The following is a 21065-nucleotide window of genomic DNA, read 5'->3' as shown; positions in this document are numbered from 1 at the left end:
CGTGGAAGTACACACGATATATGCATCGTGTACAACTTCCTGTACGGAATATGACCTTATTTTCCTTATCCGCTGCAACTTCGGTTATCGTGAATATCTCACAAAAGTATAGAGTTATCGTTATCAGCTGAATATTTGATATTAATTGAATGAACTTGTACGCGAAAGCGCGTACAAGGTAAAGTTGTATTTTGCTTCTGGATTACTGGAAATATTTGGCAACAAAAAATATGGTAATTTGCTCGAATAATAGCTTTCAAGTAAACAATAGCTCTTTCTCTCAATGTCTTATTGTAAGATCTTGTAAAGAATAGACTCCAATTAAGAACTAAAAAATTATATTATCTCTTCAAGACTTCTTAAGCTTAATTCGTCCAATAACGGAAATAAGTATTTGCGTACGAATTTTACAATGGCGCGAAAAAACCTTTTGTTCGACATGATTACATAATCACGATGTGTTCATTACCATCACTTATTACGTTGTAGTACTTTCGTCGAAATGGCACCTTTATAAGAGCCGATCCATAATCATTTATCTTAAGCTACTCAATTTCGCAACGTGCAACGCACTTTGCTAGGAGAAAGCGATTCTCCTGTAGATCCCTTTTCATTCAAACCAGCCATTAGTTTGTCCGATCATCCCTCAATCTCCGTAACCGTAAGACGCGGTTTGAGCCTGCGAGAGGAAAAAAAAAAATCTATCGGAATGAAGATAAAAATGAGATAGGACAGAATCGACATCGTCGTACGTGCGCGATCAGTGGCTCTCAGCTTATTTAGAGCGCTTCGGCAAGTGTGCGCGAAACTATTCGGGAAGTCGCGATAACGAGGAGCCTCTGGTAGTTTTGCAAGTTTTACACGCGACAGGCGGCTTCCGGTTGTCGAGAATAGAATGACATACGGAAGGAAAGCGACGGTTTTCACGTGGGAAGCCTGTCTCAGGTATTCCGGCGTCGCGGCGCCAGCGCGATCGTGCCGTAAAACTGATCACATATTTTTCTGTCGAGCACGCGACTGTATTTTACGAACTTGTGCGGCACAGTCTCCTTCCAAGGTGTGAATTATGGGCTGCGCGAAATTTGTCGGTTTAATCGTTCAGTCGAGTAGTCGCTTCCTGCGCGCCGCTAAAATGCCAGAAGCACGTGGAAGTAAGAGACTGTTTTACGGAAGCGCACTAATGAAGATTCCTTTTCGGTAAATTGATATCTTTCGTCGCAACGACGGAAATATTTCGGAACTTTAGTCTCGCAACTTAAAATCGAGATCGATTAACTGATATTGAAAAATGTTATATCCCTTAAATATTTTTTATACAATTCGGATAAAGTTTTCAAGAGTACGCTTTTTCCCCTTTCTATCATTCATATATATGGTAAAAGAAATTCGATATTGATGCATTAATTATACTACGGGTTTCTATAATGGCTTCTCGCGCGGCGATGTGGAACTTTGATTCCGTATCAAAAAGTTTCCCGAAAGTCCTAATATCTTGCGATATCACCAGTGATCGCGAAAGAGAATTTTTTACCCGTAACAACCGTTGGTGATAAAGTTACTCGAACGTAACCATTCGAGTCTTCTCGCGCAGGAAAGCCTCGAAGAATCATTACAAACGTAGCGCGTAACAGCTCGTTCGAAAATCGCTTCGAACTTTAAAGTAACGGTTCGTACGTAAAGTTCGAGAACGTTGTGAGTTCTACAACGGTGTGTAATGCGTAACGTAGAGATGAAAGATATTTCTCTTTTACCTCGAGGCCCGCGCGACGAGATTCAGCGAGATACTTTCCTGTTTCGCGTTATCCTTCCCGGCTTTCCGGGAAGATTGCGATTACTCCGCAAGACAGCGGAATTTACGAAGTGCGTTAGGCAATTTACATGTACTTTGCAGTTCCGCCAGACTCGCGCCCGCGCCGGCTACAGCCGTATACAGCGCGCGTATAATCGCGTGTAGAAGTGATTTAATGTCGGAAAACGGCGCGAGTGCATCCATGCAAGCACGGCTCTAACGTCGCCTAAGCGTATCCACCGAATGGGTTGGATTTCTAGCGGGGAAGGAGCTCGATGCTACGCGCCACGCTATTCTTACCGTACGTTACTGCGGTCGAGAAGTGCGCCAATAATGTTTTCTCTTCCACTCTCTCGGGCTACTTAAGAAAGGTAAAATCTTATTTCTTCCGCTGGGAAAAAGAGCGAGGTCGCGACAGCGCCAGGAGTTTCGACCAGAATTCGCCCGGCGTACACCGAGTACGTTTACATTTGAAGTTAATACGTATATAGCATGCGGCTGCAAAAGCCCCATCGTTTCTCTCTAATCAATATTTTAAATTAAATTTTGTATTAAATTTTAGATTTTACGTATAAGAGAACTCAATTACACGATAAATAATTGCTTCTACAGATATATTTACGGAAGCGTATAGATTTCTTTCTCTCTTTCTTGTCGATAATTGACAGTTTGATATTTTCCATTTGTTCGAAATTTACGACAAGCATTTTATTAGAGTCGAGACAGTCAGCTAATATATGGTCAGCTAATATTATTCCGATATCCCACGGTTTTGCTATCATGGCAGCGATAAAGATATACATATATAAAAGTGCAGACGTGAAAGCGCGACGATTTCATGTGCGGAAATCGAACAACTGTGATGTACTTTTTGAATCAATCTGAGCGCGGATACGTTGAAAATTTACTGCTTAGCTGGATGAAATCCTATTTAACTATTAGCAGAATCCACGACAAGCGACCAATTATAGGAGTCACGTGTGATCCGCGCTAATTGAACAGTCCGGAGCCAGAAAAGCGTGACCCATTAATCATTCCAATGCCAAGGGATGTAGCAAAACCGGCCGAGAGCAATTTTTCGACTTTAATATTAAGTGAGCGATTTTCATTACACTCTGTCTACATTTCTGTAGATACGTCCTAATAAGTGAAATGACAACAAAGATTACCGGGGATTAAAACACAGTGCGGGAAATCTGTTCTGCGGTAATTTCATTATACTTCTCTTAATAATAAAACAGCGAAACTTCTGGTGCACAAAGTTTCTGAATGAGAATGTTACAAAAATTTCATGATTTTTCTGTCGAGGTAATGTTTTAACTTTGTTAATTCTCCGGTGTATAAATCTTTTTCGTAATTTCTCAGAAAAATGTAACTTTGCCGTATGTCTTCATATATCTAGGCGTGAAAAATTTATACAAACTTTTACTTTCTCTACTGTAAAAATTTATGCAAAGTAGAAAATTATTCGCAGATCTAAGAATTTACAGCACAAAATTTAAAATTCTCAGTAATTCATATTTTGGCTTCTTTTCAATTAAATAGAAAATAAATTTTATATGTTAAATGTTCAATCGTGGATGCTGATCCTCGGATATTCACTGACTGCAAGTATTTGTCACTCCTGCGAAAGGGATTAAATTTGGCGGAAGGAATTTTCGATGCTATATAGAGCGTTAAATTCTGAAGAACGAGACGTTTGACCGTAACGGGTAAGTCTCGCGAGTTGTGGTCATAAATTTCGCCGGAAAGTCTCTCGCCACAGTATTCACACGCGACCCGGATGTCACGTCATGCGTAATAAGCAGTAACTTACAACGGAAACAACGGGAAGCGCATTCCCCGCGCGTTTTCGATCGGTATTTAAATGCAGTCCAGAGAAAAATATCACAGGAGGACATCAGAAAGGATCCGGTGACGTTCGGAGGTCCCGGAGGATAGTAAATACTTAAAACATTCTTCACGGAACTGGGAGAGGCACCGTATAAAACTCTTCGGCGAGTTACCTAGAGGCTAGGTAAAAGCACGCTTTGCGAAAACGCGACAACACAGTTGTCCGATTTCTGCGACCCATTTCCGTCGAGCGACCGACGTGAATAAAGATGTTTATTCTTGCCGGAGCTTTCGGTGACATTTTCCCCACGGCTCTCTTTCTCCATTCTCTTTCTATCCCTCATTCCTACGTGAATTTCGCGTCGCCTGTCCTACGTGCGGTTGGCACTTGTACACTACAGTAAGAACACGTTATTCTCGAGTCGCGGGATCGAGCGTGCGGCGTGCCACTTTGCCCTTTTCACCGCTCCTGTGTGAACCATGACCGCGATTCTTCAAGTTTCCGATCCAATAGGAAACGAAGGATTACCTTCTGAACCGGTTTCGAAAATCCGACCGCATACGTCACGCGGAGCGAGGCAATTGCGATTGGTAAAAAGTGAAGGTGAGGAGAAACCGTTTTACCTGATCTACGGCGTCGACCGCGAGATTGTTGCCGATATTGCTGATCTCGGAAGTGTCCTCTGTGATCGAATGATCGCCGATGGTACTGTTGTCGCTCACGACGAGGCCCAGCAGGCATATCTGTAATAGAGTTATCAAAGATCAGGTAAATTTTTAAAATTATTTCAAGTTTTAGATAAATACTTATTATGATTTCTATATTATATGATTTCATATTTAATGACCAATAATGGCACAAAACATGGCGATTTGTTCCTGCTCTGAGATATGGCGCTTTCGCTCTTACAATAGATAACAATGAGGGGGAGTCTTGTATCCGTAGAAAATAAATGTCGAGAATTGCCGAAGGGGTAAAAAGTTCTGCGGTTTCAGGTTTCATGTCGTCATGGTCTCGAATAATATACGAGATCAGGAAGCCGAATTAACAACGCGTTGGAGAACGACACATGTTGAAATGTCGGAGAGATGAGAAGTATAAATGTATAGTATTCAATTATTACGAAACCACTACAAACTGCTATGTATATTATCTCGTTTCATTTATTAGATTGTAAGGCTGGTATCTCATGGAGCGGATAACGCGGAAGCGCAACGAGCGTATCACCAATCACGGGATCGTTTTCTGATAGAACCCTTTCAAAGATTCCGTCGAAACGGTCTCTGAATAGGCTATCTTAGAGGTTAAGTGACTTCTTCAAAGTAATCGCTGTAAAGCAGTATTCCCCCCCCCCCCGATTGTAAACCGTATAAAGAAGCAATGTGTATTCTCATCGCAAAAAAAAGACAGAAAGAGGGAGAAAAGAGTGACATATAATATAATGCGCGATATACAAGCACGATAATATCAAAGAATTGGGACGCCGTTCGGACCGTTCGTGTACTCGTGCGGAAGCTGCAGCGGCAGAAACGCGCGGTTGCACTCTCTCCGTATAGCCATCGTCGAAAGACGCCATCCGTTTCCGCGAGCCGATTCGCCGTGGCGAGGTACGGCAAAGTAAATCTGGTCGGTCGGTCGTCGCAGAGACAAAAGAGTGCGCGCAAGAAGAAGCAATTTAATTGTGGCCCGAGTTCCGCCCGAAAACGGATATCCACTTTCTGGTATTACGGTACAAGGAGGAACTTTTGTAACAAGCCACCGTGCACTCGCGCGTCCCAATGACCCGCCCTTTACCAGCCGCACGTAGCGCTCGTTCCGGCGAAATTTTCCAACCGGAGGAATTCATATTTTACGACGGGAGGGGTCTCCGCCGCTGCCGGTGCATAATACATTTTTGTTGAAACAATCGGCTGTCTGCCGCGGAAGCGGCATTAGTCATGAGGGCTCGCAAAGCGTATAACGATTCAATCTCGTTGGGTTCCGACGGCATCGGACCACAATTCAACAAGAATCGCTCGAAGAGAGATAAAACGTACAAATTTAACAAAAACACAACCGATTAAAAGACCGAGATTATTCGTAACAATCTTAAAGTAGTCCACAAATTCTTTTTATTTAATATAAATTTTAATGTAAAAGAATACTAATCTTAACAATTATTTTTTAAGGCCAATATTGAGATCCACAACGATCGACAATTTTTGTAATTGTTAGGGGAATATTTATGTGCCAAGTACATCTACCACTATCTCCCTTTTCTCGTTGCTTCGAGATGCATTGAATGTCAAGAACGTCATGTTGCTCATATTTAGGATACTCGGCCCTTTCGTGACTCACACAAAGAGATTCCAGCATGATGAGAGCGCGTTGATATATTTTATGGTTACGCCAACTTTCTCTTCCCGCATGTTTCATTAAAAGGCTCCGCGCGCGCGAGAAAGGATCGCCGGAGTAATCAACCGATGTGTATATTTGACCGTTCGCACACGTCCCGCGAACGAATATATTCGCGCCGCCGCGCATTCGTTTAACGTCGGCGCGTGACATACGTACGGCGCATACCCGTAAAGATCCGTCGACGATGGAGCTTAACGTCCGCTGCAACGTTATTAGCGATAAATTTAGAGGCCTGTGCCGCCCTATAATTAAAGGTAAACGGTTGGCGTCTCGGCGTCCCTAGAAAATGAACTCGTACAGATTCGGAATTAACACAAAGACGCGTACTCAGACGTAATCCGTTATGGGCTCTTTTATTCGGAAACGTATAATGTTTTTCAGGCTGTTATTAAAACAGTTCTGTTTAAAATAATGAAACAAATGAAAAGTAGTCATAAATCGTAAACTTATCGTAATAACATCGTATCAATATCGTTAGATGACGAGTTAAGTCGTTCATTATATTTTCGTATCTTTCTGCTTTCTGACTCTTAAATTGTACATATTTATTATTTTCTAGTACATTCGAGAAGAAAGGATATGGAATTGATCCTCCTTTTATTCATCTACACGCACACGCACGTACACACTTTTAGTCATTTTATTTTTATAAAACGTTCTACTTTTTACGTTTGAATATTTCAACATTCAAATATAACTTCGCAGTCGACAGCAAAATTTTCCTACAAAGGGTTGAACTTTTTCAGTTCGGATTTATTTTAGTAATGGTAAAAGCCAGTAAAATCAGTAGACAATAATATTATGTTAATTATTAACTAATAAAAATTTGTATATTTAATAAAAACAAAAACATATAGTATTATTAATGATTGACACCGAATAAATGTTTAGACGTAATTATCAGTTTCGCAATGTTGTGTGTATAACTGTTATATAATAAAAAACTATATTTTAAAACTATAAGATGTCATTAACTATCACTTAGGAAAATCATAATTATCGATCTTCAGCCGACCACCTATACTCCTCTGCAATCAACGTCTCTCTTGTGGCCTCGACAGCGAGAAAATTATAGTGATCAGGAGTAAGGCGGTCGAACGGATTAATCACGACGATCGAATTCACAGTAATTGATATACCTAACGACTGATATAATTTACATTTAACGGTGCTTATTTGTACTTATTCAATATATGTATATGAATTCTTCTAGAATATAGAACTTGCAAAAAGTACCTAAATGTTTTTCTAATTCAAAATACCAAAATTATTAATGTGATTAATATGCCTTTAAGTTCTAGGAAAGCATTTTTGCGAATATTAAATTATTGTATTAAGAATAGATTTAAAAAGTTCTAAAAATAAACTAGCTCATGTGTATTTACATATATACATATATTAGATTAAATCGATCTTAGAAATTAATGAAAACATAAAGATGAATCAAAGAAACACCGCTGATTGCATCGTTAGAACTTGGTTCACTCATTTTCCTGTACATGTTCAAAAACGGAAAAAGTGGACGTTGAATCCGCAAACCATCTTGTATAACCATCTTGTATGCTATCTGCACATGTAACAGCGCAAAGTAACACGTGCACAAGAACGCGTGGCCAATTTGTAGTGGAGCGATCGTGAAAATGAGATTCTCTTCTGTCGGCGTGAACCCCGGTCGAACGGTGAACCGCGGGCTTAGCGTAAAATTTATGTCCGACATGGGACGGCTAACGAGGCGTCGGCCCGATGCCATTTAATTCTTATCTGACCTCTTGATTGGCTCGCGTGCCGCGCGCGGATTAACGCCGTCGGACCGCATTAATTCCAGTAATTAACTTGGCCCCGCTTACGCTCGATGAAAGTTCGACGTGGGCTACCCCTCCAGGATCGAAACCGTAAACTAGCGTGCACGAGTCGTCTCCGATAATGCGACGGCATTGCATCGAGAATACAAATTTCTTCATAGTTTTCTCGCACATTTCCTGTCGATGAAACAAGTTAATCGAAACATATCGCCAGAATCAGACACGATTATATCATGTAATGTAATATGTTACTCGCAATGGTGTGATCATATATTTTAATAAATTTATAAAACGTCTTGAAAATATATAATTTTGACATCGATTATAATTCTATCAATCTGGTAATTTTATCGACCTTTGAAAAAATAATGTTCTACGAAATCATAATACGCATCTAATTTAATCCGATTATAAAAAATTGATTTGACACGTTTTACACGATTTTTCCTCAAATGCTTCTTGTGCCATGTAATATACATAGTATTCATAACTGTTGTGTAAACTGTTCAGCTTAACGATGCATTGTAATTTACATGCGCACACGATTTATGATACGGCAATTAGTGTTGAATTGTATAGCATCAGGAGATACATTTCAACATTGTATCGCAATTAAAACTGATCATTCGGTACGACGACTTTTAATCCTGATTAATGGTGAAATATCTACGAGTTCTGATTACACGTTATAAAGCTTTTTTTTATCGGAAAGTACACGTTTCAGGTTTCTTCATGGTGTATTTATCTCCTCGCAAACGAACTCTTAAAATCACGCGAGAAAAATGGATTCACGAGCGCCTTGTCCACCGATTATCAAGGAATTTCTATTCCCGTCCATGACCTTTTGGCATCACTGCACAAAAAGAAGAGGAATGTGCTTCTACCTACAGGAGGAGAACACGGGATTGTACTTTACGTCACGGTGTGAATAAAATTAATTTTCGACCGAAATCGCATCCGTGCGCAACTATACAAAGGTGTTTCAAAGGCACGTGGCGGCGTATTGAGAAGCTGCACTAAAAGGACCGTCGTGTTTCCAGATTAGAGCCTCCGCCTACCTAATCTGAGTACAGTGCATTTATTTATGAAGGAACGTAACGCGTGTAGCGCGCGTGTATTCACGTGTTCCGATATTTAAATAGAATCAAATATTTCAAATTCCTGAAATTGAAATTCATATTGAAGCATAACAATGCTATTTCATGTAAATATTTCATTCTTGTTATTAAAAATAAATTTTTTTTATTAAAAATCATGGATACATTTTTCATTATTCGCAAAAATATTGTTATTATATATATTTTTTCCTCTCCTGCTATTCCCGCTATTTCAGTTTTAGTTGTAAAAATCATACTATGTTATTAAAATCGTATTTCGTTTTAATTATGATAATGAAGCATTTATCGTATGAAACTAGGTTTTAATTAAATTAACCTTTTGGCGCGAACTATTAAATCCAATCATTATGTGAGCACTATTATGGACATCACTATACACATTCATGTATATTCCGCAAACTCCAAAAAAATTCCTTTTTTTATTTTCTTAAATCTAGAAAAATGAAAAAATTAAGTACGGCAGTAAAACGAATTTACAACAAACGACGTCAGTTTGCAATTACCGTGTATGGCACATTTATCGTTACGACTTGCATAACAAGAAATATGTGAGCATACGTAATCACGTATAGAACTTTAATGTCGGAAAACAACTCGGATATAATATGAGAAATGGATCAGAGCAGGCAGCGCCTTAATCACCTGCGGCCGAGGATAGCATACAATGTATTTATTCACAATGCATCTTAATATATCAAGCAATCATATAAAGCTCATTTGTGCGCCCGTTTGTTATAATCAAGGCTTTTATCGTTGCGAGAATCGAAAGGAGCAGCCAAAACGTAGTAAAAAAACGATTCCTTCGTATTTCCCGCCGATGTATTCCTTCGGATTTATTTGAGATAGACTATTGATTTAATGCTCCACCGGCATATGGCATATATATTCAAAAGGTGCATATGCCGGTATCCTCATAGCACGTCCTATTTTCTCGAGAATCATAGGATATAGTTAATAAATGGTACGCGAAATTTACCGCATTATATTATCGAACATTTATTTTCATATATGAAATTTTTATATTTTTTATTATTTGATAATTTCTGGATGGATTCGGTATGCGTGTGTATATGTATGTATGTATGTTTCATTATAAATGTAAAAACAAACTTTTTCGTTGTCTACTTCCAAAAAGCTTAAGAGAATATTCTTGGTCATTCTAGTTTATATTTTAACTTTACGATCTCTATTATAAAATAATTGTATTTTTATATTGTTTCGTACAGTTTGTTTTTATAATATTATAAAAAATTTTTTTCTTTATGTAATATTCTGCTACATACTGCTAGGTAAATTAATTACATTTTAGAATGGTATATAAATCGATGGTATAAAAATTATAAGCAACAAAAATTATTATAACAATCTATTGATAATGATTCGCCCAAACGACGGAATATCGAGTAACACACGTTTGGCTAATAAAAAAAAATGAAGCTTTTAAGTTAACGGAAGTCCATTACCGTGGACTAACAATCTTGAAAACCGTTATAAGACGCGTTATAAAGATTTTCGGAAAAGACTTTCCGCAAGAAGATTGTTGTTTAAGAGCGGGCTCGCGCTTCGATATCGGCTAGTTCCAAGGAGCACTTCGGGACCCTAACACAGTATATTATTCAGGAGTCTCGACAAAAGTGGCGGTTACGAGTCGATCAAACCATCCGAGATGTAAGATGCAGTCGCTTTCTATACATGCATAATATATATGCGTAACATTTTCCGATGTTTTAGATAAAGTGGATAAAATATTACGATCATCTTCGCGTATTACAAACCTTTGATTTTACTATTACTATCAGATGTAAATTATCTCATGTATATGTATATATAGAACGTATATTATGTATATAGACCGTAAGATACATTATATCTCGTGTATCTCATGTATATAGAACGCATTATTAAAACTCATTTGTATGTATCTTCTGCGAAATATATATTCTTGAGTTATACTCGCAAAAGCATGTACTTTATATGTATTTAAACACAATGAGCAAAAAACTACATTTTACTTGCGCTAAATTTCAAAATATAGGGTCTCACAAACAAATTGCCTTTTATCTATCTATATCGTGCCTTTATCAGTTATATTATAACTACAGTAGGGACAGCTGAATCTTCTGGACTGCTTCTAGCTGCTTTTAGACACTATTGATAAGTATTGTAAAATCTAGATTTGTCTAGAATTCCGCACTCACATTTAACCTAAGGAGAAGGAGAAGGTAACCAAAAGGGAGAATAAGGCTGACGATCACGATCGAAATCGCGATATTACGTGTAAACTGCGCTCTGGGACGAAGTTCGATTTTATGGCGACGACTACGAGCGTCCATAAATCATACTTCGCTTCTAATAGTCCGGCGAAGCCATGAGTCAAGCACTCGATGGCCTGTGGGCACGACAGTCTGTTTAGATGCCATATAATCGGGAAATCGTTCAGGACGGATCAAACGTAGCATGGACGTTTAACTGAGGAAAGGACAAGATTTTATTATGAAAGAATACGACAGTAATGCGGTGTTTTTATCCTATTTCGTTAAATCGAATTTAGAGGAACTCCAACAAATCGCGCCTTGTACAAAATTGAGATCGGAGATGATCAAAAAGTAAAGCGAAATGCATTTAATATATAAATATCGCACAAAAATGTGTAGTTTTATTCTATACATTTTGAAGCGTGACTAAATAAAATATTTCTAAAGCGCTATATGTGCTCTTTATTCGATATATGTCAAACCATTCGATTTCATAACCCATAAGAACATTTATAGACATTTTATTGAATTATTTATGAAGGTATTTTTACCTCGACTGCGTTGTTTTGCGCAGTATTTAGTAATTTTATTGACAGCAGCTTTTATTTTTTAGCAGTTTTGTCGATATGCTTAAGAAATCCAGGACGGAATTACACAATTCAATGCACAGAAAATAGTAAAAAAAAAATTGATCGTCATAAAAATTCTATGTTTTGACATCTGATAAATTTTTTAATTTCTCAAACGTGTAAAAGCTGTAAGTATAACTTCAATAAATTTTAATTTGAGCAAATGTAATTGTTAGGGAAAGAAATCGAGAGGAATACTGGTATTTTTACAGACATATATAACGTATCACTCTTTATTCCAAATAATTTGCTTAGTTAAAAATTCAGATATACCGAATCTCATAATATAATATACAGTAAACTACCTCGATGTTCGTGCTGTATATAACCGCCCAATAGTTAGACGATAGAATCTCTATGGACCTCCCAGAGCTGTTTTTCTCTCGTCTACGACCGGTACGCGAAACTTTCTCGCATGGCTCTCTACAAATCTGAACACCTCCTACTCATTAAACAAAATTGAACCTCTCTCGCGAATACGATTCGCAATTTGTCCTGCAAAGAACACCGTTTTCGTATTGTGCTTCATATTTAACTGGGTGTAAAGTTCGATACCACAATTTCGATATCCCGATTTGTTAAATTTCTTTTTATATTTCAAGCTTTGTAAATATTTTTATTAATTTTAACTTTTATTTATTACCTTCTGTAAATGTTAGTCTTGTTCTTTTTATTTAATTTTCTCATTTAATATCATAAAGTGATTGAAAAATATGAAATTTACTAACGCCACGAAAAACTGTAAGTATAATCACGTGCAATCAGTTAGAATTATAGTCAACGTCGTCGTTCAACGCCGCGGCTTAGCATCGCTTGCCTTCAAACTATCGCAATCAGACTATCCGGAAATTTTCCAGTCAGGCAACCCGCAGATCGATGTGAATAATGCATCGTAGAGGCTCGCTGTCAGTTCACTGTCAAACTTCGCACAATTCCAGCGTCTGGATCCATTGGAAGCAAGCCGTGTTCGATATGTTTAATGTTGGATCAATGTTCTCAAAATCATGCTGATGTAAAATTTATTTCGCGCACGGCGAGTAGTTGCCGTTGCACGTACCACACGAAACCGTCGTGGCTATGTTCGACCGAGCTTTATGGAAAAATGTTAGAAAGTAGAGGGGGGGGGGCGGGCATGACTAGTAACGACGTTCCTCCGTAGTACGAAGCGGAAGAGGAAACGTCTGACAACTCTGATATTGAAGTTAACGTTCACGACGCTCGTATCGCGCTCGTATGACGGCGATGTGTTTGGCAAACCCTCGTTTGCCGCGTATCAAAGAAGTGCATGTTATGCGCGGGAAGAGTAGTAAGAGTTGAACGAATAATAGTGCGCGTAGAGGACGGGTATCGAAATAAAATTCGGAAACTGGATTTTCCTTGAAAAATACTGGGAAAAAGCGTCCGGTATCAAAGCGTAATAATGAAAAATCAGGACGGAGAATCTGCAGCCTTTGACAATCATATATCACGCATGGAATTGGACACGGACGGGTTTTATCAGCAATATACGCAAGCAAGTACGCTTTGATGAATGCAATAATAAATTCTTCGTTATCGGGGAATAAAATGGCATAAGAATGGTACTATTTTTCATCTAATACAAGTGTGCCTTTATTGTTACTTACAATTAAAAAGATTAGAGAGATTAAATTATAAGTGATCAATATTATGATTAATTTCTTTTTAATTAAATCCAGAACCGTTAATAATAGAGCTATTAATAATATATAATTAATGATTAGAGTTTTTATGAGTTTTAAATTAAAAATTTAACTTCAAATGAAAACAACAGATAATCCTGAATGGTCGGAGAGCAGTCCCCACAGGAAGAGGTTGATAAATGTCTTTGCAGGATAAGATCCCATCCTTCCGACTCGTTCGATCTGTTCGAGATATCCAGCGACATTCAGCGGGAACATCAACGATTTTAGAAGTTTCAGACCATTCTTTCGACTATTTTTTTTTACGTGCGCGAATTGCCTTTATCTCTCCTCGACGACGTTTCTCTTTCGCGGCGTGCAGAATAAAAAAAAAAGCGATTTCCACGGTAAATTATTTCACCAGCTGGCTAACACCGTGTCTTCGTCCCTTCTTGCTGGTCGATTTGCTCCTCCGCTCGCATTTTTCAAACCTTCAACCTGTCAGTCGGCTATTTCCGCGCAAACATGTCGGCGCTAGGGACGATCGAGAAACTTTTTTTTCTTTATTCTTGCAAATATGCCCTTCGTAGCCAAGAGTAAAAATGAAAAATTTTATTCAGATTTGTCAACGTATTGAGGTACCTTGATATAAAGCTTATAAAGTTTTTTTTTAAAGATACTGAAATCTCCTTGATTGTATAAGAATGACTCATTACGCTCGACTAGCCGGCATTTTTTACGGTTGTCTTATTTACGGCTGTCAAAGGCTGATGACAAAAGAGTAGAGAGGTTGCATTTCACGAAGAATATTTCCTCGGTCTTCAATCATCCCTATAGTCTACGCGCGTATTCACAATTGACCGCGGATATGAAAGGAAAGCGTTCCGTTTAATCATGTCGGATCCCCGCAAATTGAATTACCTCGGGGTTCGAAGAAAAAAAAAGTAAAAGTCCGCAGGGGGTGGAGGAAGTGTCTGTAAGGGATACACGTAAGGGACGCTCGGAAATCCCTTGATGGGATCGATTCACTAATAATAGGATATAATGAAGCGAGTTCTGCGGTCCCGCAGCCGCGTAGGGCGAAGGGTCCGAGGCGTACTTAAGGATCGTAAATTTTTTATATCTAAAAAGCGGTCAGTGGCTACTCGTAAATTTTTCAATACATGTTTTTTTTCCCGAGGGAATGTTGCTTTTCGATCAAAAGGGATCTCGCTGTCCAATTAGGCAAATTCTAAAGCTGATCGCCCCTTTCTTGTGGCTTTGCCACAACAGGGCGGAATCCCCCTTGTTTTTCGGCGGATTTATTGACGGCTCTCTCGGTGTGAAGTCGGGTCGTACGACCGCGTGGGCACGACGTTGCCTCCTTCGTTTACAACTTCTTGGGAGGCAGAGTCGAGGGCGTGGTACGTGGAAAAGAACCTCCTCGAATAAACCTATATAGCGGGTAAAAGAGGACCCCGGAATTTATAACCCACTCGTTTGTCACTTTTCATCCGAATCCCGGGGAGTTCGTGAACCTCGATACGAGGTCGCCCGCGCGGAGCGTTGCTCGCCGAAGCGTTCCTAACGCCGAACGAAATCGCGCAATCCGGAAGCTTAGATCAGAATTTACCGCTGACATTTTCGATTATTTGGAGAAAATAATCCTACTCCGAGGAAGATAATTTATCGGGTCTTTCATAAATAATAGTTCCCGATCAAATTAAAAAAAAAAAACCAGACGAGAGTTTCACCATCCCGATTTAGCAATGGTGCAACCTCCTAACGAGCGAATCGGCGGCGAGCGATGAGAGTCACGGAACGGAACGGCTCGTCGAAGAGGAGAAACCGATTTAAATACCGAGAGGCGTTAAAGTCGCTTAAGTCGTCAGGTAGGCCCAGCCGGAATCGTCGGGGCCGGATCCAAGAGCGTTTTGTTCGAGCTCCCTTCATCAGATAAGCCGCGACGATGAGCGCGGTATTGCTTTCAAATTGGTTTCCGATTCGAGCGTATGATAACGACAACGACCCACGCCTCCCCCGGTTGCAGCCTCGTCTATTCACCTACTCAACCTCGTCTCGCGTTATTAGAACTTGCTGCGGTTGGTTTCTGTCCTCTTTTTCTTTTCTCTCCCCCGTCTCGGTCTGATTTCTCATTTCTTTTTCCCGTGGCCCGCTGGCGAACCCCAGCGATGATTTGGTACCTTGCGCAGGTCGATTACACGCAATTGACTCCCTTTGACCTGGTTAACCGTCCATGTAACAGACTTCGCGAATAGTGAGATATTCGCACGAATGAATTCACCATTCTCGTCCGGCGATCTTGATCGGGGAGGCGCGCGCAATATAGCATCGAGAAAGTCGCGCGATTCTTGGCGAAGTGATCTCAATCTAATTGGGCCGGGGCGAGAGGCTACGGGAACGTTGAATGACGAGAAATTGAGACTAAGAGGTGATTCATTGAGAATATACAGGGTGCTCCGGGTACTCTTTCTTCCATCCATGGACTCTTTGACCAATTTGGAGTCGATTTTTCTCTATAAAAGATCCCCTTGATGGGACGCTTCTTTTCACGTTTTAACGTTCAACATTAAATGTCTCTTTATAGCTAAGTCTGAAATTAATATTCTATTCAAGTCCGCTTGGGAAAGATAAGAAGTTTATACATCTTCGAATCTTAACTCGTAACGCGCTCTCAACTTTCACCACAAATTTTCCTTCTTATACATTGTAGTTCCGTATCATCTCGCGCATTACTGTCGCGCCGCATTATTTCGTATACTCTATCTCGCAGCGGTGTTAAGTTATACTAATAGTTGAAATTGCATTCGAGAATATCGTCTCGATGGTATCGCGCGTTTGCGAGGGATCGGGACTGTGTGGATTGCGTTAACGCCTCCTTCGGGAACCGGCGGATACACATGTACACGTGCGTCGAGCGATGTAGACATATGTGCTGCAGTATTTGTGAATGCATCATATACGAGATGGCCCACCTGTGAACGTCATTGTGGATAATTCTCTTCGAATAAATCGGCAACGAAGGTATCCATATACAAACGTGAGCACGAATTATGGCTTTTTGAGTTTAAAGTTAATAATTTCTGAGGATTTCAGCACTAATTTAATTTCAACCTTCTAGTCTACGTAAGTCTTATTCTCTCTCTATTTCTTTTTTTATATTATTTTAAAAAACTAAAAAGCAATTCACAAAATTAAACAGGATCTTGAATTATTTTGCAATGTTTCCTGTAGGTAAACTTAAGATTTATTAATTTAAATATAACAAATATATTAAATGCAAATGCGATCTTAAAAAAGTTAGAATCCTTTATACCCTTATTTGAATCGCTTGTTTCGACACAATGTAATTACATCTGTCGATACTAGCTACTATCGGATACATTTACGAGATTAACGAACATTTTAATTGCATATCGATCGTCAAAAGATTGAAAAGTGTGAGAAATGTGAGACCAACCTAAAGAGATCCTCTAAAATAGATATCAATATCAATTTGATTATGGGTTTAAAAAATTACTTTTCTCTACAGTATCAAGAAGATGAAATCTTTTTTAACCAATTGTGTATAACAATCTTGTCATAAATATTAGTTAATAATAGAGAAATTTTTAAAACATTTTGCGTTTTCTTTCCATTTAAGTACATATATAAACATGCGGAAATAAATTTATTATAAATATTAATTTCCCTGTTACGCTTGAAGCAATAAAATTAATGGCCGCTTAATATATTCGTCGACAAATAATTAATAAAAGATTTTTAGCATTGCATAAATAAAATATTGTTACAGAAATAAAAATATACGACATGTCGGTACAGAATTGTTAGCGAAATTATTTCAATTTTCCTGCTCTACACGCACATGCGCACACAGTGCACACACACACACTAATATTATTTTTCAAACCGGATTTCAGAAGCTGAGTGTTTTGTTCGGTACAGACATAGCTCAACGTAACGGAAAAAAAACTGTAACCCACGTGCAGCAATCAGTTGACCATAAAAAATTCTCTATAGAGAATCTCACAGCTGAAGCAACTGTTCTGTACTTTTCTTTTTTATCTTCTTTCGCAAAGTTGTCGGTAAGAGCAGCCGGGCGTAATACAGCCTCGTCGAAAGTCTTAACGATCTCGAAGATTCCACAATCTACCTTTCACAAGATCCTCGTAGATGGTGCATGTATAAAGCCTCTTAAAAGCTAAAAGTTTTCTATCTTCTATTCTCGCAGCATGTTATGATAAAACGTCGTTCTCTTCGGAACATCTGCTAGCGCTTTTAATTAATTATATTCGATTTTCTTGCCGCATGCATATATAAACAGACTGTGATTTTTTGATAGATTTGGAGTTCACTTTTACTCCGCGAAAATTTTGTCAGAGCTTGCTTTTTTGTCACTTCTAAATTTTTTAAGTGCATACATTAGCGATTCAATTCTCAATTAAATAATCATCCAACCAAAGCACAAGAAACTTATAAATCAATTTTTACATTTACTTATTTATAGTCTTTAACTATTGAGATAACCTGTTTCACTGTTTTTTTCTACTAGTTAAATGCACACGGAGATATATTTAAACAATAGATTATAAAAGAAATATGGTTGCATTAATCGTTTCTAACAAATCGTTTTTCGATAAAGTAATTATGCCATTCCACAAGGTACTAAAAAGCTAATAACGAATACATTATATCCCATCCGTTTTCAACAGTTCGTATATATTTTATATCTTGCAAAAGCTTCGGTGTATAAAATGTTCTCGCTGTATTATTTGTTTCTAGTTTTGTTAACCGATTGATTCGATAGCTTCGTTTTGTCTCTATACGGTTTCATCGTGTTGAAAAATCGATTTATTGACTTATAGTACACACCGTCCCAAAATGTGCTGATGCAGATGGCCACAAAATTTTGAGATTGACAAATCGGCATTACATCGTGGATAGAAAAATTGTGACACATTAGGCAGTTCTGTTTATACAGTTTTGTATCGGACGTCATATAATTTCTACTCAGCTGTCGCATATTATAGCTAAAAATGTTATATGTACGGAAGAAACGGTTTTGCTGAAATATCTAAAAATTTAGCTAGAGACACAGATTTAAAAATAATTTTGTTGGATCATCAAAGTAATTATATAGAACGCTCAAGCATAATGATAATGCTGCAAAAAAGTTTTGACATTCTAGTACCCAGCTTGAGCGTCCTAATTATTTTGAGATGGTTCAACAAAGTTATTTTCAGATCTATATCTAGCTTTTAAATTTTTAAATACTTGAGCAAAACCGTGTGCTAAATGTTACATGTTATGCTAATAAATGTTATACATGTTTTTTCCCTTTCTGATCGAAATTATTTATCATGAACATAACAAATTCTGTCATTACTTACAATTTTAAAAAAGTGTAAAGACGTGATTTTAATTTAATTAATTTTTGTTACATACCGAATTGATTTTTTGAAGAAAACGTACGTATCAGAAAATGACAGTCTGAAGCTTGGCGAGATAGAAAAATCATTAAACGGAAAAAATTGGATGTCCTAATTTAGGTGACATTTCGCTCGACAATGGTTGCACGAGCGGATGGTTGAAGCTTTCTTGTTGAAACGCAGAGTATGTACGAGAACATAAAGCAAGCAAAAATAGTAATGTTTGCGCAACCTGTGTGATGAAAACATGTTGCGGCAATTTTTAGCTTTTAATTGAATCGTACAGTTTGATGCGAGGTTTGATGTATATCCAATAAATACTCACGTCCGTTTAATTAATCCACTATTCCTTTTAACGTTTTTATTAAATATATGTAAGATATCAAATATATTATACATATTTGTGAGAAAAGTTCGGTATGTGTACTGTATAAATTTTCTCACAAATATCTATAAAAAATATGAATTTCTTAATTTAAATACATTATCGATTAAAATTGAAAATGAAAGGGCAACGGTTCTAAAATGTCGCTTTATTATTTCACTCTAAAATATGCAATAATATTATTATAAACACGGCATTATTCTTCCATATTCGTTACATTTAAAATTAGAGATTCACGGAAACATGATCTATGATACTTTTTGTTAGTCCCGTCCATTGAAAATAATGCGAATAAAAAATTAGATCAGACAATCATATCGACATATCTCTCTCGAAATACCGATGTCATTATGATGCCACTTACCCAACGTGAAATAACGCAAATTAAAAAGCGAGTCGCACACGTCGATCAGTATTAAAATTTCAACCTGTCAGTTTCGCGCAAAAGTCGAAACTTTAATTATTCGCTCTCGCAGCTATCCACAGTAATATCTCCACTAATACCATATGATCAACGCGTGACGTCAATATTCCGTACATTTATCGAGTTCGTCGAATTTACAAGGAATACGTGCGCGTATATACGATTCCACTTTATCTCGCTCGCCGAAAATAATGGCGCCGATAAAAAAGTTACGTGCCGCAACAAAAAAGGATAATGGCGACGGGAATAATTCCGCGAGCTTCAGGACGAGCCATGTCGTTATAGTGCCCGTCCGAATAGCGGACAACATTGCATGATGTGCGGAATGTATAATGCAATCTTGACCGAGCTTATACCGAAGCAACCAATCTTTTTTTCCTCTCCACGCGTTATAAATGGCACATCTCGCCGGTATTGCTGACTGCTAGCAGTTTCTCTGACTTTATAATACACCGATATTCGTTTGACAGCAACCGATTTTGCATAGAACGTCTCCATAAGCGCTTTTCGGCTTATGCCGGACAGGTCCGAATCTCCGAGCGTCGCACTCGAAAAGAGCTTCGAACCGATTGCACACACGTCTCGAATTTGATATTAATCCGAACGAGAAACCACCTGATGACAGAATTGATCTCGCGTTAATCAACGACGGGAATCACGGAGGAAGAGCGTACCAACGTCGATGTTGATCCGATTGCAATAACGTGTGTACACCGAGCTCTACATGTATATTCCGCAATAATCAGCATTTAACCCCTCGCCCCCCTGCATTTTCGTCTCGTTCCGCCCGCTTCAAAGAACCGGAAGACTAATGTACTGATAATGTTGGACGCGGTTCACCATTATACGAATGCTCGAGAGCAAATTTAAGAAAGAATATGAGATATTTATGTTGACTCGCGTTGATATTTATACCTAGTGATATTATGTATGATATTATGACCCGTAAACTTGGACGTTTAATTTTACGGGTAACATTCGTTTCATTTGAGAGAAAGAGGAAAGTAACTGCACGTACCAGAAAGAGTACATATATGTTACGTATTACTGTCCGTTCATAATTTGTTGAGTATCGAGGGTGAACGACAGTAAGATATTTTTTACAGTGTCCGGCAGCGATGTCGCGTTGATGGGGATAATTTAACGTTTGCAAACACGGAGATACAGTACACTCGAAAGCGCGTTACGTATTTATGTTTCGGGAAAGCGGGTATTCGCGCAAAATATTAACGCCCGGAAATCGGGTCACGCGGGTGATAGCACATATCGACGTCTCGTTATACAACTCATTTATAATAATTTTGCATGATATTATGTTTATACGTCGCATTACTCTGTGTGAATTAGCAATTAGCGGTAAACA

General features: G+C 38.4%; 1 protein-coding gene across 3 annotated transcripts in view; it reads right to left on the bottom strand.

The window, feature by feature from the left end:
- LOC139768166 (protein madd-4-like) overlaps positions 1–21065 on the bottom strand; it is a 185037-nt gene that overhangs the window by 77654 nt on the left and 86318 nt on the right. For all 3 annotated transcript variants that reach the window (XM_071698095.1, XM_071698096.1, XM_071698097.1), the window contains exon 2: positions 4247–4366. In XM_071698095.1, the coding sequence (XP_071554196.1) occupies positions 4247–4366 (120 nt within the window). The remainder of the gene's footprint in view (positions 1–4246; positions 4367–21065) is intronic.

The sequence above is a fragment of the Temnothorax nylanderi genome, unplaced genomic scaffold (genome assembly GCF_030848795.1).
Source record: "Temnothorax nylanderi isolate EJ_2023f unplaced genomic scaffold, tnyl_v1.0 TNYL_tig0014_pilon, whole genome shotgun sequence".
In the NCBI taxonomy this organism is placed as follows: domain Eukaryota; kingdom Metazoa; phylum Arthropoda; class Insecta; order Hymenoptera; family Formicidae; genus Temnothorax; species Temnothorax nylanderi.
This window is presented reverse-complemented; position numbering and strand designations above follow the sequence as displayed.